This window comes from Cervus canadensis, chromosome 22, assembly GCF_019320065.1.
Source record: "Cervus canadensis isolate Bull #8, Minnesota chromosome 22, ASM1932006v1, whole genome shotgun sequence".
NCBI classification, from domain to species: domain Eukaryota; kingdom Metazoa; phylum Chordata; class Mammalia; order Artiodactyla; family Cervidae; genus Cervus; species Cervus canadensis.
In genome coordinates this window covers 54,306,888-54,334,546 of record NC_057407.1, presented here as the reverse complement: position 1 = coordinate 54,334,546, position 27,659 = coordinate 54,306,888, and the positions used below count along the sequence as shown (strand labels likewise).

Here is a 27,659-nt window from a genome sequence, read left to right as displayed (position 1 = left end):
TTCCTCCTCTGAAGCCGTTCACATGTGGGTGTCACCTGTGTGAGCTCTCAGACGATCCTGTCGTCTGCTCGACTCTCAGCCCTACGTTATCCATGTGTATGAAGGCAGTCTGCCCAGGGGGCCTCTCAGGCATTGTTTTTCACCAGGCCACCAGTGTAGATAATAGAAGTCAGGTCCCAGGACTGCAGGAATAGTGGATCTGGACCTGCCGTGGGTGTGTGGAGGCAGCTCAGACTCTGGCCCAACTCCCACGTGCAGTGTGCCCACAGAGTCCACAGCTGCAAAAGCCAGGCCCAGCTCTGCTACAGAGACACTCACCGTCTGCTCAGATGTTCCTCAGGAGCGGAATTTACAGTTGGCAGCAGGGTCCATGCGGCCATGAAGGGAGACTTCAGCTCGCCTTCACTGCACTGTTCCTGGAGCTCATCTGGGGTTTCAGCCCCCGCTCTGCCTGCGCCCCACCCACAGGCCTGTGGTCCCAAAGCCGCCCCAGAGCCTGCCCCGGCTGGAGCCCTTCCGGTGCCCTAGGGAGGCAGGGGGCAGCACGTGGGGACAGAGGCTGCATTGGTGGCCCTGCTGTTTGCGCTTCAGCAATGCTGCTTCACGTCTGTGGCTGTGCGGTCTTCCTCTGTGAGCATTCGGGGTCGTGGCTTCCTCACTCTCCTCCCCGCAGCTCTTTCCCCGCAGCCTACAGCTGTTCCCTCTGCAGGTCTCTTTCTAAACCCCGCAGTGCCAGCCCTCGTCTGCACCAGCAGACAGTGTCTGAGGCTGGGGCGTGCAGCGCTGTGGCACAGACCGTCTGCGCAAGTCTCACTCCGTCCTGCCTGCCACAGCCTGGCTGCTGCGCTCTCCTCCAAGCCCCGAAGCGCCCCTCTGTCCCAGCGCATCTCCCCACCAGCGGGAGGGCATCCCAGATGCGGGAGCCTCTCCTGCCTGCAGTTCCCCACCGAGGCACGCAGGCATCTTCCTTGCCCTGACTCAGTGTCTGAGGTCTTCTGCTAGCGTTCAGCAGGTGCTCTGCGAGACTTCTCCCATTTGGAGATGTATTCTTGATGAGCTGAGGAAAGTTGTACTCCACATCCTCCTAATCCTCCGCCATCTTGACTCCCCCTGTAATTTAATTTAAAATATCTTTAGACATTACGGTGTGAAATATATGTGCGATGGGTTAAGCTACTTTTCAGGGGCACTCAGCCACCCTAATCAGAATTTCACACCCCACAGGAGGTCAGCTCTCATTTAATGAGAAAGGCCAGAGGTTTGTACAAGTATTTTAAACTACCCATATCTCAATTAGCATAATGACTGTTAGAAATGAGTTGCCTGATGAAAGCAGTGCCATGTTAATTAGCATAATGAAACTGGAAATGAGCTCCATTTGTGAGATTCAGAATATCCAAGATAACATGAATTGGCTATGGTACTTTACGGATGCTCTCCACTCAACCCAGGAAAGATGGAGTAAGGATGCAGGGAAACTTGCAGCCTGTGCGTTAGGGATGCTGCTTTGGCTTACTCTCAAAACAAGACTGTCATAAAGCAGATTTCTCTATAGGGAAAATGAAGTCCCACCTCTTAAAAATGGTCAGCAGGCAGACCCCCCATGCTCCTTGTGACTGTCCAGAACCTCTTCTCCCTGCTTTAGCTGCCCCCACTTTTCATGATCACTGGGTGATAGGACAGGAGTTTGGGGGGGGGTGTCCCTGCCCAATCCAGAGACACTGGATATCTCCCTCTGAGGAATTCTAGCAAGTCTCCCCACCCACCTCCATCCTAGACCCAGTTTCACCCTCAGTATCACACAGCATGCCAGATTTTATGCTCTGACACCATACCCCTGCCCTCAAGAGTTTACATTGTAAGTGAGGCTGGAGCCTGGTGATGTAACTGGATGAATTATAGGAGATAAAGTCCACCAGGCCAACTTTCATATGCCTTTGGGCCTTGGACATGTAGCTTTGTGTAGATCAAGAGTTCTCAGTTTTATTCTAAGAGAGCTACAAAACCTCTGGAGAGTTTGAAGAAAAGGAAGGATGGAATTTGATTGATATTAAATGACTCCTGCTTCAGGTTCCCATCTCCAGATTTTTGAACTTCCTGTTTCCTCTACCTAGAATGCTTTTCCTCTAAGACTCTCCTAGGTTAGCTTGTGATTGTCTTTCACATGCAGGCCTGTATGAGAGACCTTCCCTGATACCAAATTTTAGGTATTTATCCAGCCACTTTCTATCACAGAATATTTTTTTAAATATTCTACTTTGAGATTCTTTTTCTTTTTGATGGTTTGCTAATTGATCCATTGATTGTGAGTCTACTCCTAGTAGGAGATAAATTCCAAGAGGATGGGGGAGGCATCTGCTTCTTCCATAGTTCTTTCCTTAGCATCAGGAATACTGCCTTTCACATAGTAGGCACTCAGTCAAGAACTGTTGATCAGATAAATAAAGGTGTTGTTTTCATTTACCCAGACATCATCAAACTGTTAACAAGTGTGTGTGTGTGTGTGTGAGACTCAGTCGTGCCCGACTCTTTGCCATCCCATGGACTGCAGCCCAGCAGGCTCCTCTGTCCATGGGATTTTCCAGGCAAGGATACTGGATTGACTTGCCGTTTCCTTCTCCTTGAAACTGTTAACAAGGAGGGTCTTCACTCATTCATTTCCTCACTGTGCCTTGAAACACCCGAAGCCGGTTTCCCATCCTCCCCAAGCCCTGAGAGGTGCCCTGCCCGCACGGCGTCTCTCATCCCGCACTGGTGTCTCTCATGGTGCTCCTGCAGAGACAGTCTCTGCTCCCTCCTCACATATTAGCTCACTCAGCGGACTGAAAAAAACCCAGCATGCTTGGACCAGATGCCAGAGATCACCATATTGTTTGATGTGATTCACACAGACTTTAAATTTGAAAAACAAAAAATAGGAGATGGAGACAAGGTGACAGAGTAGAAGGACATGAGCTCCCTTTTTCTTATGGAAACACCAGAATCACAGCTGACTGCTGAACAGCCATCATCCAAGAAATGCGGGAGCCTATCAAAAAACGACATTCTACCTCCAAAGACAAAGGAGCAGCACAAAAGGATGGAAATGCGGGCACAATCAGGATAACATCAAATACCACACCTATGGCGTGAGTGACCCACAAACTGGAAAACAATTATACCACAGAAGTTTTCCCACCGTAGTGAAAGTTCTGAGCCCCATGTCAGATTCCCCAGCCCGGGGATCCGGCAACAGGAGGAGAAGCCCCCAGAGAACCTGGTGTTGAAAGCCAGTGGCGTCTGATCCTGGCAATCCCACAGGACTGGGGACAACAGAAACCCCGCTCTCGGAGGCTGTACGCCAGGCCCTGTGTGCACCGAGACCCAGGAAAAGAAGCCGCGGCCTCTTAGGAGCCCAGGCCAGGCCCGCCTGCTGGTGCTGAAGGGGCTCCTGAGGAAGCGGGGAGCATCCAGGCTCACTGTGGGGCAAAGACTACGGCAGCAGTAGTTCTGGGGCGTTCTCACCGGCATGATCCCTTCTGAAGGTCACCATGTTCTCATCAAGACCTGGCCCCTCCAGCAACCTGTAGGCTCCAGAGCTGGGACACCTCAGGACGATCAGTCAGCAAGGGTGGAACACAGCAGCCCCCATCACTGGAGACCATGCAACTATACATCAATAAAATGGACAACCTAGATAGAGTAAATGGACAAATTCTTCCAGTACTGCACAGGAAGAAATAGAAAACATGAACAGACCAATCGTAAGCAGTGAAATTGAAACTGTGATTTAAAAATTCCCAACAAACAAAAATCCAGAATCAGACAGCTTCACAGGAAAGTTCTATCAAACATTTATAGAAGAGTTAACCCTGACCCATCTGAAAATCTTCCAAAAATATCACAGAGGAAGAAGCACTCCCAACCTCATTCTATGAGGCTACCATCACCCTAACAAAACAAGATAAAGATACCACAAAAAAGAAAATTATAGGCCAATATCACGGCTAAACATAGACATTAAAATCCTCAAGAAAATACTAGCAAACAAAATTCAACAACACAGTAAAGGGATCATACAGCCTGGTCAAGTGGGATTTATCTCAGGTATGCAAAGATTCTTCAATATATTCAAATCAATTACTGTGATACACCACATTAACAAAATGAAGAATAAAAGCTGCATGGCCATCAATAGATCTAGAAAAAGATTTTGAAGAAGTTCAACACCCATTTATGATGAAGAACTCTCTAGAAAGTGACTATAGAGGGAACCTACCTCAACATAATAAAGGCCATATATGACAAACCCACAGCTAACATCATTCTCAATGGTGAAAAACTATTTCCTCTAAGACAAGGAGCAAGAAAAGACAAGGATGTCCATCCTTGCCACCTTTGTTAAACATACTTTTGGAAGTTCTAGTCATGGCTATCAGAGAAGAAAAGGAAATAAAAGGAATCCAAATTGGAAAAGAAGTAAAACTGTCACTGTCTGCAGATGACATGCTACTGTACATAGAAGTATAGAAAGAGTATCTGAAAGTATCTGAAAGAGATGGGAATACCAGACCACCTGACCTGCCTCTTGAGAAACCTGTATGCAGATCAGGAAGCAACAGTTAGAACTGGACATGGAACAACAGACTGGTTCCAAATAGGAAAAGGAGTACGTCAAGCCTGTATATTGTCACCCTGCTTATTTAACTTATATGCAGAGTACATCAGGAGAAATGCTGGGTTGGATGAAGCACAAGCTGGAATCAAGATTGCTAGGAGAAATATCAATAACCTCAGATATGCAGATGACACCACCCTTATGGAAGAAAACAAAGAACTACAGAGCCTCTTGATGAAAGTGAAAGAGGAGAGTGAAAAAGTTGGCTTAAAGCTCAACATTCAGAAAACTAGGGTCATGGCATCCGGCCCCATCACTTCATGGCAAACAGATGGGGAAACAGTGGCTGACTTTATTTTGGGGGGCTTCAAAATCACTGCAGATGGTGACTGCAGCCATGAAACCAAAAGACGCTTACTGCTTGGAAGGAAAGTTATGACCAACCTAGACAGCATATTAAAATGCAGAGACATTACTTTGCCAACAAAGCTCCATCTAGTCAAGGCTATGGTTTTTCCAGTAATCGTGTATGGATGTGAGAGTTGGACTATAAAGAAAGCTGAGTGCCAAAGAATTGATGCTTTTGAACTGTGGTGGTGGAGAAGACTCTTGAGAGTCCCTTGGACTGCAAGGAGATCCAACCAGTCCATTCTAAAGGAGATCAGTCCTGAGTGTTCATTGGAAGGACTGATGCTGAAGCTGAAACTCCAATCCTTTGGCCACCTGATGCGAAGAGCTGACTCATTTGAAAAGACCCTGATGCTGGGGAAAGATTGAGAGCAGGAGGAGAAGAGGACAACAGAGGATGAGATGGCTGGATGGTATTAACCTATTCTCATAAAACCATAAGATGCTGCTGAAAGAAATCAAAGATGACACAGATGAAAAGATATACTATATTCTTGGATTGGAAAATCAATATTGTGAAGTGATTATACTACTCAAAACAATCTATAGATTCCATGCAATACCTATGGCATTTTTTTTTCAGAAGAACAGAACAAACAAACAAACAAAAAGTCAAAATTTGAATGAAGACAAAAGACCCAAAGAGCCAAGACAATGTTGAAGAAGAAAAATGGAGCCAGAAGGAACAGTCTCCCAGACTTCAGATGATACTATAAAGCTACGGTCATCAAAATAGTATGGTAGTGGGGCAAAAATAGAAATATAGATGAATGGAACAGGAGAGCAAGTCAAGATAAATCCACATACCTATGATCAACTAATCTGTGATAAAGGAGGCAAGAAACACACAATTGAGAAAAGACAGTCTCTTCAGTAACTGGTGCTGGGAAAACTGGGCAATTACATGTAAAAGAATGAAATTAGAACACTCTCTATGCCAAAAATAAACTAAAAATAGATTAAGACCTAAATGTAAGGCTAGACAGTATGAAACTCTTAGAGGAAAACAGGAAAAACACTCTCTGACGTACATTTCAGCAATATCTTTTTTGATCGACCTCCTAGAGTAATGAAAATATAAACAGAAATAATTTTAAAATAATTAATTAAACTTAAAAGCTTTGTATAGCAAAGGAAACCATAAGCAAAATGAAAAGATAATCCACAGAATGGGATAAAATCTTTCCAAATGAAGCAGCTGACAAGGGGTTAATCTCCAAAATATACAAACACCTCATGGAGCTCAATATCAAAAAAGCAAACAAACCAATCAAAAAATGGGCAGAAGACCTGAAAAATAAAATTTCTTCAGAAAAGATAAACAGATGGCTAGAAAGCACATGAAAACATACTTAACATCACTATCAGAAAGATGTGAATCAAAACTACAATGAGATATCACCTCCCCCTAATCAGAAAGACCATCATCAAAAAACTACAAACAAATGCTGGAGAGGTTATGGAGAAAAGAGAGCCCTCCTACACTGCTGGTGGGAATGTAAATAGGTACAACCACTATGGAAAACAGTACAGAGGTTCCTCAAAAGAAACTAAAAGTTGCCATATGATCCGGAATCCCACTTATGGGCATATGTCTTGCAAAAACCATATTTCAAAAAGATACAAGCAACCCAATATTCATTGTTGCACTATTTACAATAGCCAAGACATCAAAGCAACCTCAACATTCATTGACAGAAAAGAGGATAAAGGAGATGTGGTTCATATAGACAATAATATTACTCAGCCAAAAAATGAATGAAATAAATCCTTTTGCAGCTGCATGCATGGACCTAGAGATTGTCTTACTGAGTAAAGTCAGACTGAGAAAGACAAATATTTTATATCACTTATTTGTGGAATCTTAAAAATGGTACACATTAACTAAATAGAAATAGAGTCACATATGTAGAAAAGAAACCTATGGTTACAAGGGGGTTAGAGGAGGAGGGATAAATTGGGAGATTGGGATCAACATATACACACTATTGCATATAAGATAATTAATAGGGACCCTACTGGAGCACAGGAAAATCTACTCAGTACTCTCTAATGGCATATATGGGAAAAGAATCTGAAAAAGAGTGAGCATATGTTTACATATAACCGATTGACTTTGTTGTACACCTGCAACTAACAAGTATAAATCAACTATACTCCAATAAAAAGTTTAAAAAAAAAACTACAGACAACACAACAGAAGGTTATAGGACAAAAGTTTGAGAAATGTTAATAATGTGCATGTGAACAAAAAGGTTATATTTGGAATCATGGGTCAGCAGAATTTTAATATTCCAAATTCCACTTTTCAAGCTAAAAAAACATTACCTCCTATTTTGTTGTCCCATTTTTGTTTTTGTTTTTGTTTTCTCTTATTGTTCAAAGGGGATAGTAATGCAAGAGGCTGGTTACTCTTTACCCAAACCAGGAAAATGATACCTGTGCTTTCTTTTGGATGTTCTTTGGAAATTCCAGTTTCTGCTCAGTTTTTCCCAGTTTTTCTTCTTCTTTGTGTACTTAGAAAATTTTTTTAAAAAACTAGGACTTGAAAAGTATGAGTCTGCAAGCAAAGCTATATTCTAATATACAAAATCAGAAGTCCTTAAAATTCCATCTTTTCCATTTACCAATTTTTATTCAAGGGGCCTCCCTTAAATCTTTAAAGTGAGAGATTACATCAGTGTTCTTCAGAAAATATAAGGCAGGTCTCATAGCTGAGGGAAGACTGACCCCCCTTCCCTGAATTTGGGGTGTGGGCTTCTGGTAACTCAGACTGTAAAGAACCCGCCTAACAATGCAGGGGACGTTAAGAGATGTGGGTTTGATCCCTGGGTCAGGAAGATCCCCTGGAGAAGGGAATGCCTCCCAATTCCAGTATTCGTGCCTGGAGAATCCCATGGACAGAGGAGCCTGGCAGGCTACAGCCCATGGGGCTGCAAAGAATCAGACACGACTGAGGTCCTAAGCACAGCACAGCGCAACCTCACTCCTGTCTACCTTCCTTGTCCTAATGAAGTGTGAAAGTGCACGTTTACATAGCGCTTGTGTCATGCACTGGCATTCATAAAAAACAGAAGGCCTCCAAAATGTTAAGGCTTTGATCAGGAGCAAGAACATTTTAAGTTGGATAGTGAGACTATTTAAAAATTAAAATAAGTTGCACTGTAAAAAGAGGAATATGTGTGACTGAGAGCATTATGAAAACACAAATAAAATGTATCATTAGTCACAATCTTAACAGACATGTGTGGATAGTAATCAAGGGCATATAATTTGCTGATTACTCTACCGACCATGTATAGACAATTGGTGTTATGACAGTTCTTTTAGAGAAGACTTGAAAAATTACAAAGCCCTAGCAATACTAGGGTTGAGACAGAAGCTTTCTAAGGTCCGTGTGAAGGTAGGGAGACTGACCACACTTTAAGATCACAGAGTCAGTCTGAATGCTCTCATCTTCCATCCTCCCCACCCCCGCTTCCCCCCAAAAAGCAGAGTGAATACATTAAAAGGTAGTAAAAACTAGTAAATCATCATCTTAGAATTGTAGACTTTTAGGCTAGAAGAAGCCTTAAAATGATCTAATCATGCCATATTCACCAACGTCATTCCTGACAGATTAACTTCACAGATTTTCACGTGAAAAGACGAATTCTGTGATCCACACTATTCTCCCACTACCTGATTACCCTTAGTAAACTAAACATGCAGTTAGGTTATCAACGAAGAAAGGCATCAATAGGAAAAAAAATGTTTTTGAAAACATGTGATCTTTTACATTAGTATCAAAATAATTATACTGACCAAAAAAATTCTCTTACAGTTTTTTAATAATTTTTTAAAGCATTCCAAAGGAGACCAGAACATACTGCAGTCTTTCAGGAAGTAAGTATCCATTGGCCCTGTAGGGGGTCATGTCCGTTAGTATATTAATAGCTTTGAAGACAGCTACAATTTAACAAACACAGAACTAAGGTTAGAGCAGTGTTTCTCTCAGCACCGCTTTTGACCACCCTCTCCACCGCAACTCCAGGAAAGAGAAAGTACATCGCAGGCAGATTCTTCACCAGCTGAGCTACCAGGGGAGCCCAGGAGTGAATTTAGTTCTATTAAATAGCAACAGACTATTAAATAGTCTTCCATTCAGACTTCAGCAAGCCACCATGGAGATGTAAAGTACAACCATTTATTTCCTCTCATTTGTTTTCATGTAGCAACAAGACCACTTGAAGGATGAAGCAAGTGATGGGAGGAGGCTATTGGAAGCATTTGTGTAAGGTTATAAAACTTGAAAGTAGCTCCAATATGACCCAACAATCCCACTCCTGGGCATATACCCAGAGAAAACCACAACTCAAAAAGATACATGCACCCCCAATATTCATTGCAGCACTATTTACAACAGCCAAGACACAGAAGCAACCTAGATGTCCATGAATAGATAAAGAGGATTAATGATACATATATACAATAGAATATTAATCAGCCATAAAGAGGAAGAAAATTGAGTCAGTTGTACTGACGTGAATGAACCTAGAGTCTGTCATACAGAGTGAAGTAAGTCAGGAAGAAAAGAATATCATATATTAACGTGTATATGTACAAGACTCTTGAGAGTCCCTTGGACTGCAAGGAGATCAAACCAGTCCATCCTAAAAGAGATCGAAGGACTGATGCTGAAGCTGAAGCTCCAATACTTTGGTCACCTGATGTGAAGAACTGACTCATTGGAAAAGACCCTGATGCTGGGAAAGATTGAAGGCAGGAGAAGGGGACGACAGAGGATGAGATGGTTGGATGGCATCACTGACTCAATGGACATGAGTTTAAGCAAACTCCGGGAGTTGGTGATGGACAAGGAAGCCTGGCGTGCTGCGGTCCATGGGGTCGCAGAGCCGGACACGCCTGAGGGACGGGACTGAACGTGTATATGTGGGATCTAGAGGTGCTTCCCCTGTGACTCAGCGGTAAGCATCTGGCTCCAACGCAGGAAGTGCCGGTGCGATCCCTGGGTCAGGAAGATCCCCTGGAAGAGGGCTTGGTATCCCAGTTCCGTTTTCTTGCCTGAAGAATCCCATGGACAGAGGATAACCCTGGCAGACTACAGTCTGTAGGGTCACACAGAGTCAGACACAACTGAAGTGATTTAGCACGCATGTATGGAATCGAGAAAAACGGTACTAATGAACCTATTTGTGGGGCAGAAATAGAGACGAAGATGAAGATAATGGATTTGCGGACAGAGCGGGGAAAGGAAGGAGAGGGGAAGGCGAATTGAGAGAGTAGCACTGATACATACACACTACAGTGTATAAAAGAGACAGCTCGTGGGAAGCTGCTGTAAGCACGGGGAGCTCAGCTCAGGGCTCTGTGATGACCCCGAGGCTGGGGTGGAGGTGGTGGGAGGGGCCCCGGAGGGAGGGGATGTATGTACACACACAGCTGAGTCACTCTTCTGTATAGCAGAAATTAGCATAACATTGTAAAGCCATTATCCTCCAATAACAAAGAAGGAAGGAAGCTGCAGCCTCACTCACACACACAGGGACGCCTGGAGGGCAGCCCACCAGACACACGCGCAGTGAGGGGTTCTGCGCCATGCAGCCCGCTGACTGAAAGCGCTCCCTGAACAGGTCTGATGCGGACTCTCACCGTGTTAGGCATTTCCTGCTCAATGCGCAGTGATACCAGGGCGGAAGATGGAGATGAGAACAAAAAATAGACCTAAAAGCAAACACAAAAACACACACCAAGTGTGGTTCCCATAACAAGACAGAGTTTTAGAAGTAAATGGAATGAGAATATACTTTGCAAAGGTATATATAGAGAGATCAAATAAACTCCATGGTTCCCATGGTTCCCAGGATGACGACGGAAATTTCCCTTACTGTTGCTGCTATTATGACAATTTTGATGGCTTTCATTCTAAAAAGAAATGCCACTTTCTTTCATAACACAGAAAAATAAATGTACTTCTAGAGACTTAAACTCTGGTTAACAGTGGAAATAATCTATCAACAAGCTGCTTTCCTTATATGATTCTAGGAACAAGTTAGGCAGGTTTCTAACAGCCACAGCTGAGTCATATGAGGGCTTTTGGCAGACTAGAAAAAGAAGCCCTCTGGGTCATCCCAGGCTAAGTCTCATCTAGTTCAAAGCATCATTGAGGGCTTTTTGTGAATTTGAGTAAGGGCCACATGCTCAGGGCAAATGCAGCCCTGCTCCGGAGTGCACAGCTTGGGGAACAGACTGTGGGCTGGAATTAGCCCCGAGGTTCTCCTGCATCCCTGCATCCTGTGCGGCAAAACACCTGGACACCGCTACACAGCAACTCTGAGCTTTCTTCATCAAAGCAAGCAACTGGGCATCAGAAGAACCCACAGAGCACCGAGGGAAGGCGCTTTCATGAAACAGGACCTAAAGAAAGTTCTGAAGAATCTTTATTTGTAAACGATACCCCTGAAATTCTTGAACCAAATTCTCACCTGTGGGTGGGAGAGATAGGAGTAAAGATCAACCCACTGTTAGCTCAGCCCTGCCATATAGATGGGGCAGAAGCAGAAAGCATTATGTGAGCTGGGCTGGCGAAATGGCATTTGTCTATTTAAACACCTATGATGTGCATATCAGTCTCCCAGCCTCCTGCAGAGTAAAACACAGAAGTAAAATAGAGTTCCTCCTCTCAAGATTTCAACACCTTGTTGAGATAGAGGAGCAAGGAAGAAGAGAAGAAACTGGAGCGTGAACAAAGCTTCACTGCTCTCTTACCTGTCTTCAGTAATAAGCCTTCGGCTCGTGTGGATACACTTGGTGAGCTCTGTTTGATAACACACAATACACTGCTGCTGATGTAAGCTCTTATTCATGGGACTGGATACACGACAAGTTACTACTGGATAGCACAGGGAGCTGTATTCAGTATCCTGTGATAAACCATAATGTGAAAGAATATTTTAAAATGTATACATTCATATATAACTGAATCACTTTGCTGGACAGCAGAAATTAACACTACATTGTAAACCAACCACACGTCAATTGAAAAAAAATTCTGTATCCTGGATATATAACAGGGAGTCATAGATATATTGCCTGAGTTTGTGATGGATCTCATCAGAGTTCTGGAAGGACAGAATTACTCAAGGGATCTCTTAGGGAGCTAAAACATAAGCCACATATTGAAGAATACATTCCATGAACATAGGAAATATCACCTGTCTAGATATATTTGTATATTTAAAACTTTGCAGTTAAGAGATATTCTTGATCTATTGGCCAAGATATTTAATATGAACAAGCTGCAAACACATATTAGTATGAAAGGGGCAGAATTTGACATGCTTCTAAGCCCAGTGTGTCCTGACAACTTCCTTGATGACTATTCCATTGAGAGAGCTTGGTAGCTTTTAAAGAACGCTCACCGGAAAAGGTCACAGAAGGGGATTTCAGAGTTGCTTTGGTGTAATGACCACTCCTCCTCCATTGTTTTCACAGACCATAAACAAGACTGAAGAATGTCCGTCTGAAACTCTGCCTTGAATGAAGAAACTTCATTAAACAAGAAGTTGGCTTCCAGTTTTGCACAGGCGGTGGAATGCTGTTTTGTTTGTTTGTTTGTTTTTTTAATTTTCTACTTTACCCAATGAAAACAACGTGTTTTTACGTGCTGTGCAAATGGTTCCTTCATGTGGTCTGACAGTTTATTTTTGCATCATTTTTTTAATTAAAGAAAACAATCCCAGAAGAGGACAACTACTACAAACAGATAAAGCAAAACATGGAAGGTTGACATTCATGTGGAAGAACAATTGAATTCAGAATTTATCTGAAGGTGTAGATAGATTGATTTTTTTTTTTTAAAACAGGAAATCTGATGTCAAGAGGTGGGCAAGCAGAAATGGAAACAAATTGTCTTCCTCAGTAATTAAGCTACTCTTTCTTTTTCCCTTCTTGTTTAAATCTAGTGGGTTGGGTTTTTTTTTTATTTTATTTTTTTCTTAGAAATATTTAGGTAAGGTTTATCTTGAATCTTAATTGCCTTAATTTTAAGGACGTCAAAGGCTCTCGAGGCAAGCTGTCAACGTCTTGTTAAAACCAAGAAAGAATTGAAATATTGTACCGGTTTTCACCGGTACAGAAGTTTAAGACTATGAGTTTTTAGGGTGGAAAAAAAAAAAACTGTACAGTTTTAAAGAAAATGTTTTTCTTCATTTGAAGAAAATTTGCTTATGATAAAAGAAACCATGGCAACTGCAAGAATTGGGGAAATGCTGGGACTTCTCATGAACTTTGTCTTAAGTGTTGAATCGTTCTAGAAGGCTAAAACATTTTAAGGTAAAGTTATTAATGTTGGTTTAAAAACAACTGCATTAGAAATAATGCGTGTTTGGGGGGCAGAATGCAGATTTTTTTAATTTCCAAAGCGTGATCGCTGGCAAAATCATTAGTGCTTTTTATCTGCAGTCTTTTTTATGAGCTTTACAAACTTTTTAGTCAGCTTTGCTTGTCACATTGCAAAATCTAGCTTAAGAGCATTAAAAAAAAAAAAAACTTAAGTAGATAGGAGCTTATTGTCAAAAAGTGCAAAAAAGAAAAAAACTACAAAAAAAAAATAACAAAAAAAGCAATAGATAGAGAAATTGTTGACAATTTCTGTAGTCTTTCCTAGTTGTGATCAAATTCAGCCTATGGATGGCCTGTTTTATACCAAAGATGAAGTGGCACCCTGTTGCAGTCCAGAAGATAAGAGGTTGCTTTTCTTTTCTTCTCTTTTCTTTTTTAAAATTTTATTTGACCTACATGGCCGGACCAGTTCTTACTTTGTTTGTTTAAACTACCTTCCACTGGTGTTTTACATACTGCAAAAAAAAAAAACAAAACATTGTTTTTGTTTTAAATGTATATTTGTGGATAGTAGAAGCTTGTTCCTGTGGTCAGCAGTAGTAGCGCCAAGAGCTCTGGATCCCAACCAATAGAGCCAAGTGGCTTTAAGTCCCACGTGCTTTTCTGGTTCTCTCCTAGTGCTCTTGAGTCATGACGTCTGTATCGATGGCCACCAATGAGCTAACACACTTGTTTAACAGGTTGAAATTTCATTATGTGAATTTTGGACTCAAGATACTTCCTGAACTGGTCTGAAAGATCACTTGTTGAAAAACCTCAGTGATGCTCTGTTGAGTGGTGAGTGGTCTCCTGAAAAGGCCTTGCACGGTATTTGTAACAATAGCCTTCCTTCTAAACTCCTGCACCTCTAGATTTTGTCTTCTTGCCTCAGTCTTTGTCATCATCTACCATGAATAGCCACCTTGACTCTGCAGTTGGGGAGGGGATATCTTTTTTTTTTTTTTTTTTTGCCTCATTTCATTGTATTTTCATATCCTGGTATTGTCAGAAGAAAGACAAGACGACTTTTTAATTTCAGTTTAACTCTCTGAGGCAAATAGGACCACTAAGATTGAGGATTCTATTAGTGGAATTCAGGTAAGCTTTTAATGCTAGTTGACAATCAAGAAATTGTATGATTTATATGAATAAGAACCCAAATAATTAGATTTGATCGATTTTTAAAGCCAAAGGAGATATATATTACATTGAGAATGATGCAAAACTTTGTCTAAAATGAATTAAATTGACTTACCAAACACCTCTGCATATTTGACTCATAAAATCTATGTTCAACCTGTACAGTTCTACCTGAAATGAAGGACAGTGGAACTCTGTTAATTGAACCATGCACTAGAATGGCTTTCTAATGGCTTATTAGAATCAATAGTTGAAACTCTTTTCACAAAGTCACAGGAACCTGTCTTAGTCCAGAAGGAAGAGGCACTGTAAAAGAAAACAGGGTAGGCATTTAAAAACAAATATATTAAAAGGTAAATCATATTCCCATTACGTCAACATGAATAATGAGTTTGACTCATAAAATTCATCAACATTCTACTATGTTTGATCTATAAACAAAGGTCTAGTGTTAAAATATACCTAATTCTCTTATTTGAAAATCCCATGAATTGAAAGCTCTTATCTAGAGAGTGATTCCATATCTTTGTGGTCCAATTAGAGGCAAAAATATAGCCAAGGCAGTGTAGCATGTGCTACAAAAAAATTCCAACTGGTGATAGCCATCCCTATGGTTTCCCATGCTTTAGAGAGAATACTAAACTTACGTTTCGTTTTGTTCCATTCTTCAGCCTCTCGTGTATTTTAAGGATGGCATTTTCTCTTTGAGAAATGGGCCCCCGAGTCACAGGGGGATGAGCAAACCTGGATAGGAACTGTGCTTTCTGCTTCTCTTTTTCAGTCTCTGAACTCTGTGTATAAACAAGGATTATCCTGGGCATAATTCATTTGAATATGAAATCAACATACTTTGTCTTCTGTAAAAAAAAAAAAAAAAATCAATCAAAATGTAATGTGATACTAAGAAAGTCTCATTTCCATAATCAACAATGAGGCTAAGAGGTAGCTACCATGTGGCTGATGAATGTGCCTAGGTAACTTCCTGTTTCTATTCAAAACTACTGCTTTATTTATACATTCAGCAACATTTTTTTCCAACTATAAAATTTCAGTAATCTCAATTTTTTAAGCCACTTCAGGCAAAAGAAAATGACTTGCCATTTTATGTGTCCATCTGTGCTTTATGTTTGGACTTTTTTTATATTATGCCATACTATAATATCTTATTTTAAATCAAAAAGAAGGAAAAAGTGGCACATGTTCAAATTTGCATATATCATCTCTAAAATTTATCACCTAAAAATTATTTTTAAGAGTCAAGCCTGGGAAAAAAATAAATACATCAATAGGTAGGCAGCATTACATTGTATGAAAAGTAAAACAAACCAAAACATGTGTTCAGTACACACTGCCATCAGAATCCTAATTTAATCAACAGTACAGGTCATGGAGATTTTAACCCAACTTAGGATTACAATCATTTTTTAAAGTATTCTGCTTCACTATACTTCAAGCATTTACTCAGATTTTCAATTTTTCCTCTCATGTGCAATTGCCAAGACTTAGCTTAAGTGTCAGTAAGCAAAGTAAAACCACAATCCAAATAGGATAAACATTATTTCCTCCAAACTCTGGTCCACGGTCAGTGGAGAGCGGGTATTCTTTTAATAAGGAGGAGGTGTTGCCAAGGAAGTCTGCACGGTGACTGGGAACTCCTCAGAGCAGGACCACATCTTCTGAAGTCATCAGGGACCATAGGTAACACTTGCAGGGTGGAAGACTGTCCTTCAACACGGGCATGTCTTAAATATTGCAAGTTACATTCTATGCTATCAACAATAAAACCTTTGACCCAGCTGTGGTTTGGTCAGGGTTAGTTTGTTTCCCTGGTAGTTTCGACCCCTCAAATGTCGTGCCATGCTTCACCACTTGAATCAACTCTCCTGTGACCTTAACAGATCTGCTGCATTTGAGAACATATATAACGCACTTCCACCCCCTCTTAATGAAGAACTGCATGATGTTAAAAGCGCCCATATCAGAGATGGAAAGCCCTAGGAGAATCCCAGATAGAAGGTTCACAAACCTACAGAATCCATTAACTGCTTGAAAAACTTTTATAATCATTTTCAATCTATGGATAAGAAAAGTACTTAGTTTTTCTAACTCTATTTGAGTAATTGGGGTGTCTATTTTATGCATATGGGCTTCCCAGGTAGCCCCAGTGGTAAAGAACCTGCCTGCCAATGCAGGTAGACATAAGAGATACAGGTTTGATCCCTGGGTTACAAAGATCCCCTGGAGGAGGGCACAGCAACACACTCCAGGATTCCTGCCTAGAGAATCTCATGGACAGAGGACCCTGGTAGGTGACAGTCCATAGGGCCACTCAGAGTCAGCATGACTGAAGCGACTTAGCGTGTGCGCACATGCATGCACACATACACACACCCCCGATGTCTTTCACAGTGGCCTACAATTCCCATTAATGAAAGCTGAGATCTTATGAGGACCTTTGCAGTCTTCTTTATGCTTGAGGAAAAGTTTCAAGGGACTGTCTCGACAGATGATGCTCTAAGTAGGACTGAAAAGACACTTGACAATTCAGTCTCATTCTTAATTTGAGTGCAGGAACCACTGCAAGATGAGCTGCTAAGCAGGGAGACATTTTTAAGAGGGTTTCCGTGATAAACGTTTTTATATGATATGAAATCAAATGAAAGGATATTTATATAGGTATATAAAGACATGCAGCACATTGGAGGAACCACACTTCATAGTCAAATTTAAACATGTCATAGAACCCTGATCTCTATTACTTTGTCCTCAGTAAAAGAGTAAGAATGGAATTTTGTTTTTCATGTAATTGAAAAACATGACTGGCAGGTTTCAAAATTCTGAGTTTGCTGGGACTGACAGCCCCTCATTCCAATTTAAGGGACTGACAGGGTTGACACCCTTCCCATGACAGATTAATAATGAGATTTCAGTAATGAATCCATTTGTCTTGCAAATGACACCTACCATGGCATTGGAAGACAGCCGAGTCTAACTCAAATTGACCATTTCTTACCAAATACTCTGAAACATGAAGTTGGTCCCTTAATCCAAGTGTTCTTGGTCATGGCTGTCCCTTGTGGGATACAGAGAGTTCAGGGAAGTACAGAAGCTGGGAACAAAATCCCTGAGTGGCCCAAACAGTCTTTTTTGATGTAAGGCAGGGAAGCTCAGCCCAGATTGGTGATTTCTGGTTTTTTTTACCCCCAACATATATGCTCACTGTCACATAAAAAAAGGATGGATAGCTTCTCCATGTTTATGTCTTTGTATTTCTGGGAGGGAAAACAATGATTTTAGAATAGCACTGTCTCTGCGGCAGTTCTAAAGCTGAAGCAGGGTGAGGCGGGTCTTGGAGTCGCAGGAAGAACCACTAGGCCACTGGGTCTACAACTTCAATCCATTGTATTCCCTCCAGTTAGTGACTGCCCTTAAGCCCCGGTCCTGCAGAAACATAATCACTCCCAGTTTTTGAAGGGCTAATCATTTACTTTTGTGCACCTTGTTTATCTTCTCTTTTCAACTAAAGACTTCTCTTTCCTTCTATTAGAATTTCACCCTGAGGATGGAAAACAAAAAACATTTGGAAATAAAATTCAAATCTATTTTGTTTCTTGTTAAGGATCGATTTATTGAAGCAGTTTGAAATCATTGGTAAAATAAATGTCAGTGCATTATATACTGTGAGTTTTTAATATCCATAATGTCCCTTTCCCATCCACTGCAAACAACTGCAAGTTGGCTATATGCTTGCAGAACATAAACGAAAAAAGTACAGCAAAGAATTTGGCTTTCCTCAAATGAAATCTGTTTTGATTTTGTTCACTATTGAAATTTGAACCAGTAGAACAGGTCAACTCAAAATTGAGTTTGGGGAATATAGTAATAGCTCTTGGTTAAATATGCACTTTTATCCCCATCTTAAATCTTTGACCAAAAAATTGCATTGTTTTATAATTTTTTGACTTTGTGTTACTACATTAAGGCTGAATGACCTTGAGATTCTGTTGGATTTTGTAAAAAAAAAAAAAATTATTTCAAATTTAAACAGTATCCACAGTGTAATTCAGTGTTATGCTGTGTATTGTTAACCCTCTAATCTTATTAAGAAGGATGCTCTGTCCTCCTCCCCAAAATAGCTGATTTCCTCATTTGTGAAACAGGAGTTATTCCATGTTTCAAAAACAGGAAAAATATTTCACAGAGATACTTGAAAAACTTTTCTCCATTCTGGGAATTAATGCTTCCATTTATTTAAAAAGAAGAAGAATGTAATTGGAATCTTAATTTAAAAAATATATATGTGAAAGTGTACTTGCTATGAAATACTCAGTTTCTAAAAAGGAAGAAAAAGGGACACAGCTTCTTTTAAAACTGTTGTTTCAGGCCATATCTGATGTCATAGAACTTCTGAAACATCATTCAATTCTGGATTTTATTTAAGAGCATTTTGTACTGCTGTCTTTGACTGTCATGGAAAATTCTGTAATTGAACAGTGTTTCTGGTTTTATTTTTAACTTTCTCATCTGTACCACAGTCAAATTAGCTACCATTTTCCCCGTTCCTTGAGCTTTCTGTAGATCAGTGGATGTTAGGTTTAAACTTCTGTTTTCTTTGATGAAGCTTTCAATAAAAAATGAAAATAAAATCAACCAAGCAGGGTTGTTGTGTTTTTCTTCAAGCTTAGTGGAAGGAACAGTGTCTATATTTAATTGGCTTCCTACAAAATTTATCAAAAAAAAGAACCCTCCCTGGTAACAAAATGTGAGAGAAGAGGGACCACTGTGCTCATGCAAAGGAGCCTGTTTAGGAGTTTTGGGGGTGTGGACCACTTAGGTCTCCCTGAGACTTCATACATTCTTTCTCATTTTTATGCATAAGAATTCAGAGATCATCAGCTTCTAAATCTAACATACGCCCATCATCTACCAATAATGCTTTCTTTAAAGGGATGCTGACAAAGAGAACGTTTAGCTGCAGTCCAAAATTAGTAAAGTGAAAAGTAATATATCTCAGACTTAATCTCACAGGGTTTTATTATTTCTGGATTTTTTTATAAAGGGGCATCATTTTCAATACTAATGAAAATGTCTCTCAGCTATCAAAAGGCCATCTTTTTGTTTAAATCCTTGGAAACAGAGGGAGCAGTCTTCTCCCCCAGGTTCTCTCTCCTGCCTTTAGGAAGCTGCAGGTTACCACTGTGAAAAAGCAGTCACCTGGAGGAACTGCTGTGCTGGTCTCCAGTGGAGTCCAAACCCAAATCCTCGATTCTGAACAGAAGCGTAACGTGAGGGGTGGCTATAGCAGCAAAGGCCAACGCTACCTGAGCCGAGCCGAGCCGAGCCATGTGCCAGAAGCTGCCGGGGCCCCACGCTGGAGCTCACACAACCTCACACGCACGCTCTCAGGTCAGTCCTGCCACGGCTCCATTTTCCAGACGAGGCTTGGAAAGTGGGCAACCCACCCACGCACCTACATCTTTGAAAGGCTAGAGTATGCTTTTAAAAACAGCTTCAAATGCTCAACACCTGTGGGACTTCTCTGGTGATCCAGTGGACAGGACTCCGTGTCCCAGTGCAGGGGGCCCAGGATGGATCCCTGGTCAGGGAACTTGATCCCACATGCTGCAACTAAGAGTTCATGTGCCAAAACTAAAGATCTTGTGTGCCACAACTACGACCTGGCGCAGCCAAGTAAATAAATAGTTTTTTGTGTTTTTTTTTTTAAATTTTAACCTTTGCTTCTAAGGTAATTTTCTTCTTCAGAGGCTTTGGGAAATGCCAATATGGAAGGCAACTCTTTTTCAGTTTTTTTTTTTTTTTTTTTTCAAAAGTTCACCTCATTTGGCCTGAGATTCTGTGATTTCTATAGAAGAGGGTATTTGGACATCCATTCTAGTCACCTTGGTCACAATTCACATTTTCCATCCCAGAAATAACTTGCTATTTCCATCATCTCTGTGATTTGTTCTGGAAGGAAAAGTCCTATCTCCCACATAGATAGGCGTAACTTTTCATTGACTATTTCATTGAACAGTATGCAGTCCATGGACACTCTGTAAATATTTTAATGTTACAAAGATAGAGTAGACACTTCTCATCAACAAGGATTTCATAGAATATGATATGACAACATTTTAGCATGAAATAAGATCAAGAGATTTTGCAAGCAATACTCTTAACCCTTCCATGACTTGATGCAAAGTGGATGGAGACACTACCGGTCTGAATGCATCATATCCTCTCTCATCCACACACAGGATGGACCTTCCAGACACTTCACTGCTGCCTCTCCCAACTTCATACATTTCGCAGAGAAGTCAGATATTTTACCGTTGCCCTTTTTTCAAATCATCTGGGGGTATTTACTTCTTTTACAGCAAGAAGGATGGAACATGCCTTTCTGAAATGGGTGCAACTCTAGTAGCAGCTGATAGTAGTGTAAATCCTATGTTGCCATTTCAACAATCTTCATAGCATCTTCACAAGGAGTAAATTCCATCTCAAGAAACCACTTTCTTCACACATAACAAGAGTAACTCCTGAAGATGGCAGAATAGAAGGACATGACCATACCTCTTATGGAAACATCAAAATCACAACTAACCATTGAACCAGTGGCAGCAACAACAACAAAAAGCCCACAGGAACCTACCAAAAAAGACACCCCACATCCAAAGACAGAGAAGAAACTGCAGGGAAACAGTCGGAGGGGCACAATCATGGTCAAATCTAATCCCGTATTCCCCAGGTGGGTGATCCACAAACTGGAAATAATTACACTGCAGAGGTTTTTCAAAAAGAGTGCAAGTTCTGAGCCCTACATCAGGCTCCCCAGGCTGAGGGTCTGGCAGTGGAGAGGAGCCCTCAGAGAATCTGGCTTTAAAGGGCAGTGGGATTTGATTGCAGGACTGGGGAAAAGAGAAACTCCACTTTTGAAGGGCACACACAAGGTCTCATACACACCAGGAACCGGGGGAGAAGCAGTGGCCGCATAAGCGCCTGGGCCTGGGTCAGACCTCCTTGCTGGTATTGGAGGGTTTCTTGCAAGGTGGTGGGGGCGGGGGGCGGGCCCAGCTGTGGCGCACTGTCGGGGCAAAGACACTGGCTGCAGGAGTTCTGGGGTATCTTTAGTGGCATGAGCACTCCTGGAAGCCACCATTTTCTCACCAAGACCAGACTCCTCCCAGCAGCCTATAAGCTCCAATGCTGGGACACCTCAGGCCAAACATCCAACCAGGGCAGAAACATAGCAGACAGGTTGCTTAAAGTCCTCACGAGCTCACAGCTGCCCACTAAACACAACCTTTGGCATGGCCCTGCCTACCAAAGGGACAAGACCCAGCTCCACTCACCAGGGGGTAGGAACCAGTCCTGCCCAGCAGCAAGCCTGTACAAGTCTCTTACACAGATGCGTCCACCATGGGGCAGAGAGCAGAAACAAGAAGAACTACAACTCTGCAGCCTGAGGAATGGAAATTGCAATCACAGAAAGTTGGATGGCAGAGGAAAATGTCCCAGATGAAGGAAAAAGATAAAACCCCAGAAGAACAACTAAGGGAAGTGGAGATAGGCAATCTATCTGAAAAAGAATTCAGACTAATGGTAGTAAAGATGATCCAAACTCTCGGAGGAACAATGGAGGCACAGATTCAGAGGATAAAAGAGATGTTTAACAAAGACCTAGAAGAACTGAAGAATAAAAAACAGATGATAAATAAAATAAATGAAATTTAAAAATACACTAGAGAGAATCCATAGCGGAATAAATGACACAAAAGAATGCAAAAGTGAACTGGAGGACAGACTAGTGAAAATCACTGCCATGAAACAGAATAAAGAAAAAAATGGTAAGAAATGAGGATCATCAAAGAGACCTCTGGGCCAACATTAACTACACCAATATTCATATTATATGGGTCCCAGAAGGAGAAGAGAGAAAAGACCGGAGAAAATATCTGAAGATATTTGAAAATATTTGAAGGGGAAAACTTTCCTAACATAGGAAAGGAAATAGTCACCCAGTTCAGGAAACACAGAGAGTCCCAGGCAGGATAAACCCAAGGAGAAACACACAGAGACACACAGTAATCAAACTGATAACAATTAAAAGCAGAGAAAAAAATATCAAAAGCATAAGAGGAAAACAACAAGTAGCATTCAAGGGAACTCCCATAACATTATTAGCTGATTTTCCAGGAGAAACTCTGCAGGCCAGAAGAGAGTGGCACAATATAATTAAAGTAATAAAACACACTCACACATAATAGATATTCTACTTTGTACCTGTTACAAATGTGATGTAACATGGCTAAAAGAATGATGAGATCTGATGCCAAATTTGAAGTCTGAGCCTGAATGCTCAGCTTAAACATCACTTGCTGTTTCACCTTGAACTTTGATGTTAAGGAGATAGCTTCTTTCCTTAAACCTCATGAACCAACCTCTGCCGGCTTCAGACTTTTCTTCTGTAGCTTCCTCACTTCTCTCAGCCTTCCTAGATTTGAAGAGGCTTAGGGTCTGCCTCTGGATTAGATTTTGGCTTAGGGAATGTTGTGGATTGCTTGGGGAATATTGTAGATGGCTTGATCTTCTATTAAGACCACTAAAACTTTCTCCATATCAGCAATAAGGCTGTTTTGCTTTCTTATCATTCCTGTGTTCCCCAAGTAGCACTTCTAACTTCCTTCAAGAACTTTCCCTCTGGATTTACAATTTGGCTAACCGCTTGGCCCAAGAGGCCTACCTTTCAGTCTGTTATGACTTTCAACGAGCCTTTCTCACTAAGCTTTATCATTCCTAGCTTTTGATTTAACATGAGAGTCCTACAACTTTTTCTTTCACTGGTACTTTAGAGGCTTTGTGTGATTATTAACTAGCCTAATTTTATTATCGTTCTGTGTCAGGGACTAGGGAGGCTCAAGAAAAGTTTGAGAGATGGGGAAACGGCTGGCCGGTTTCCCCATGTCAGAACACGTGCAACATTTGAAGTTTACCATCTTGTATGGAATGGTTTGTGTGTCCAAAAGAACTACTAGTAACATCAAAGATCACTGATCTCAGATCACCACAACTAACATAGTAATAATGGAAAAATGGAATTCTTGTAAAAATTATTGCTAAAATGTGACACAGAGACACTTGGAAAAAAAATGGAGCAAATAAACTTGCTGTGATCAGGATTGCCACAAATCTTCAATTTGTTATAAAAAAAAAAAACTCAATATATGTGAAGCACATTAATAATATATGTCCACAGCTCAAAACTTGAGAGGCTATCAAAGCTGAAGGTAGTCCAGGGTAAGTCAAGAGGAGGCAGTTGACAGCTAAGAGCATGGCAGTGGATGAGATGGCTCAGGGGAGGATGACTAATGAACATAAAATTGGGCAAAGAAAGGACAGTGGTCACTCACACCCTCAAAGTCGGGGCAGACTAAAAGGCAGTAAAAGGAGCAGAGAAGAAATTATGTGTAGCTAGATGGAAAAACAGGTACTAAGACAATAAGAGAGGAATGAGCTTCAAGAAGATATAACACGGACTTCCCCGGAGGGAAGTTCAGACTTCCCCCCAGGGGTTGGGACTCTGGATTTCCATTGCAGGAGGCTCAGGTTAGTTCCCTGCTCAGGCAAATAGCATCCTAGATGCTGCCTGATGGCAGCCAAAAAAACAAAAAGTTCAATAAAAACCAAATTCACTAAATTAAAAAAGAAGAAGAGTCAGAATGATACTATTGAATACTGCAAGATGAGTGATGACTTTGAGAGGAAAGTCTTACTTTTGCTGGAAATTTATCCTTAAGCTAATAATGACATTCATGGATCTCAACCACAAGTAGACCTTAATACAATATGCAGGCCTTAATGCATATTTAATGAGGATTAGTTTCCTAATTAATGGGGTAGCATATATAATGGAGATTAGTTTCCTCTATTAGAGTCCGTTTATAATTTTCTTCAAACAAAATCTTATGGATTACTTTAATACCCTATATATGAAATAAAGACTGTCTTCAGATCCTTACTAATATCTCATTCTTAAAACAGTCATGAATGTAGAAGCAGCAGATGAATTGGCATTCAAGCTCAAACCTCAAATTTGGCATCAAATCCCATCATTCCTTTAGCTATGTTACATCATATTGGTAACAGCTACAAAGCAGAATATCAACTATGTGTGACTGTGTTTCTATGCCTGAGTAGCCAATGAGTTCATTTGATCTCTGAGAATCACTCTGGATGTTACTGAAGGCAGACAAGAGACTTTTGGCAGTAACTCGCTTTTATTGCATCTGTTAAGCTGAAATTTAGGTAATTTAGTATGAAGGCATGGCAAAATGAGTTTCCCACTCTGTGTTAAGCTTTCTAATGCTTTATCTAAATGTTTAAAAATACGATGTTCTGGCAACACTGAATTCACTCAAAACTCCTCTAATAAAATGAATCCAGTCAAAAACAATTTGTAAAAGTTGTTGAGAGACTATGGTGTTTGCACTTATAAGTGCAGAAATTCTGACAGTTTGGAAAGCAGAGAGAAGCAAAGTCCAGAGTAGGAAAAGGATATTTCCACTTCTTTCTCTACTGTCTTTCTGGTTACGATATGCTTTCTCTGGTCATGATCCGCCATGAGAACCAATGCTAAAATACTGGTATATATGGGTGTATGTCCCTTCTACTTTTTTTTAAGAACACTCATAGATAACTTTAAAAATATAATACTATTTTTCTGAGCTACATTTAAAGCAACATTTTGTACTCTATTTAGTTTTTTATACAAGTGTTCCTCAAATTATCTGTGGTAAAGAAGCAAATTTTTCGTTTTTAAAAAAAATTTAGTCTTTTGCAAACCAGTACTTTTAAAAACACAAGAAAGTCTTCTTACTAGAAGAAAAAAAATTAAAAGAACACACAAAATGCGAATTCCAATTTTAAATTTTTAATTCAACTGATATTAAATTATCCTCAAATTACTATGAAAGTTTTAAAATCCTGATTCTTACATTTTGTACTTATGATAGGTCAATAATAAACAACTTACCAAATGGTACATGTCCACAGACCACACTCTAAGTAGCCTGATATTACAACATCATTTAGGACATTTTATGTACCCTACACCATGGTTCATATATACCAAAATTTGGCCCACTGGTCACTTTTGCTGTATTTCCTTCTTATTGGACCTAGGAAGGGACAGATTTTGTAAACAAAAGACTTTGAGGGAGCAGTTATCATCAGAGATGAACTCTATTACGTTGGAGATGTGCAAGGTATAAAATTTAGTTAGCAGAAATAAGATGAGTAAAATGCAGAAATTTGGCCAAAGTTTCAAAGCTAATGACTGTTTTTGGAGAGACAACCAGAACAAGCTAGCAAACAGTGGAATGGTTTCCATTCTTTAAGCTTAGAAATGAGAAGAACCAAAAACACAATTAGTCTATGACCAGGAGGAGTTCTCTCTCCCATAAAAGTTTCCACCATGCCACTGTTTTCCAAACTGGGACACATGTAACATGGGTAGAAAGCAGCATATTATTTTGTGGTACATAGATAAGTATGTTTCATTTTCACATATATCATTATTCATGATATTTGAAAAATCAAACTAAACATCAAAATTCTGAAATCATAGCTAGCATCACTTAAGGCTATGTAGTGAAGAGAGTTAAAAGAAAATAGTAACAGTACAGATGTCATGTAAATACAGTTCTGTGGAAAACATTACATCTAGGGGAACTCTGAATTCAATGTAATTTAAGCTCCTACTCGGAACAAAAAATAGAATTACCATATGATCTAACAATCCCATTCCAGGGCATACATCCAGATAAAACTATAATTCATAAAGACACATGCACCTCTGTGTTCATAGTATCAGTATTCACCATAGCCAAGACATTGAAACAACCTAAATGTACATCCATAGGTGAATGGATAAAGAAGATGTGGTACCTATGTACAGTGGAATAATAATAATTATAGTAAAATAATGTCATTTTCAGGAACATGTATGCAATTAGAGATTATCATACTAAGTGATGTAGTCAGAAAGAGAAAGGCAAGTACCATATGAAATCACTTATATATAGAATCTAAAATATGATACAAATAAACCTATCTATGAAACAGAAACAGAATCACAGACATAGAGAATAGTCTGGTGATTGTGTGGGGGTGTGGAGTAGGAGGTCGGGAGTAGCAGATGTAGCTTTTATATACAGGATGGATAAACAACTAGGTTCTACTGTAGGGCACAGAGAACCATATTCAATATCTTATGATAAACCATAATGGGAAAGAATATTTTTTAAAGGAACTTATATATGTATAACCAAATCACGTTTTTGCATGGGAGTAATTAATCCAACACTGTAAATCGACTATGCTTCAGTAAAAAATAATAATAATAATAAGATTCTGTGTATTTTCAACAATTGTTTTGGAGCATAATGTACATCATAGAAGAACGCTGGGCAGTGGGAAAATGAGTGTAAACACAAAAGAGAGAACTTGGTTTGGGTTACTATTGTTGTAAAACAAAGCACCTTAAAATGAGTGGCCTGGAGCAGCCACTTCACTATGTACGTGTCACAGTTATGTGGGTTAGGAATTCAGCAAGCCAGCAGGGATGGCTTGCCTTGCCCTCCCATTTTCTGGAAGCTCAGTTGGAAAGATTCCAAGCACCTGGGCCCAGAGGATTTGAAGACTGGAAACCACCGGGCATTGTTGATAACACATACCATCTGTACACTGTTCAGTGGGTCTAGACTGGGGAGCAGGTCAAGGACAGCCAGAGACTCTTACGTCAATGCTGCTGGTCCCAGGGCTGCACTTTGAGGAGCCAGTACACCAAGACACAATATATTTGGGCTTCTCATTCATGAGAAGAACTTTTTCAAAAACCCAAATTATAATTGGCTTTACATAGTGTTTTTCCACACAGACTGGTTCAGATAACTACTATCAGTCAATTCAAATAAAGTCAATTTATGATCAAGTGGAAACTTTCCAGTCTTTTCCTAGAAACACAAGATTGGCAATATCAAGAGAGATTGTGAGGAGATGTAGAGTGATAATAATGAGAAGTGGCAAGAAACTATAATGTTTACCAATATTTGATTCATTCATTTGAATGTAT

The 27,659-nt window shown here is 40.4% G+C and overlaps 1 protein-coding gene and 2 long non-coding RNA genes across 9 annotated transcripts in view; 1 reads left to right on the top strand and 2 right to left on the bottom strand.

The window, feature by feature from the left end:
- RBMS3 (RNA binding motif single stranded interacting protein 3) overlaps positions 1–19,177 on the top strand; it is a 1,027,957-nt gene extending 1,008,780 nt beyond the window's left edge. For 4 of the 7 annotated variants that reach the window (XM_043442422.1, XM_043442434.1, XM_043442432.1 and 1 more), the window contains one exon: positions 12,500–19,177. In XM_043442422.1, coding sequence (XP_043298357.1) covers positions 12,500–12,506 — 7 coding nt within the window. In that variant the 3' untranslated portion in view covers positions 12,507–19,177. Of the gene's footprint in view, positions 1–8,828; positions 8,863–12,499 lie in introns of those variants that run through there. The other 3 variants (XM_043442426.1, XM_043442430.1, XM_043442425.1) reach the window with 1 other exon arrangement.
- Positions 973–12,526, bottom strand: LOC122424545. The gene is made up of 3 exons (XR_006264469.1): positions 12,427–12,526; positions 11,774–11,928; positions 973–1,110 (listed from the first exon to the last, which is right to left on the bottom strand). It is a non-coding gene; the product is annotated as an uncharacterized LOC122424545 (long non-coding RNA).
- LOC122424544 overlaps positions 15,262–27,659 on the bottom strand; it is a 161,901-nt gene continuing 149,503 nt past the window's right edge. The window contains exon 3 of the long non-coding RNA XR_006264468.1: positions 15,262–15,384. This is a non-coding gene — a long non-coding RNA (uncharacterized LOC122424544). The remainder of the gene's footprint in view (positions 15,385–27,659) is intronic.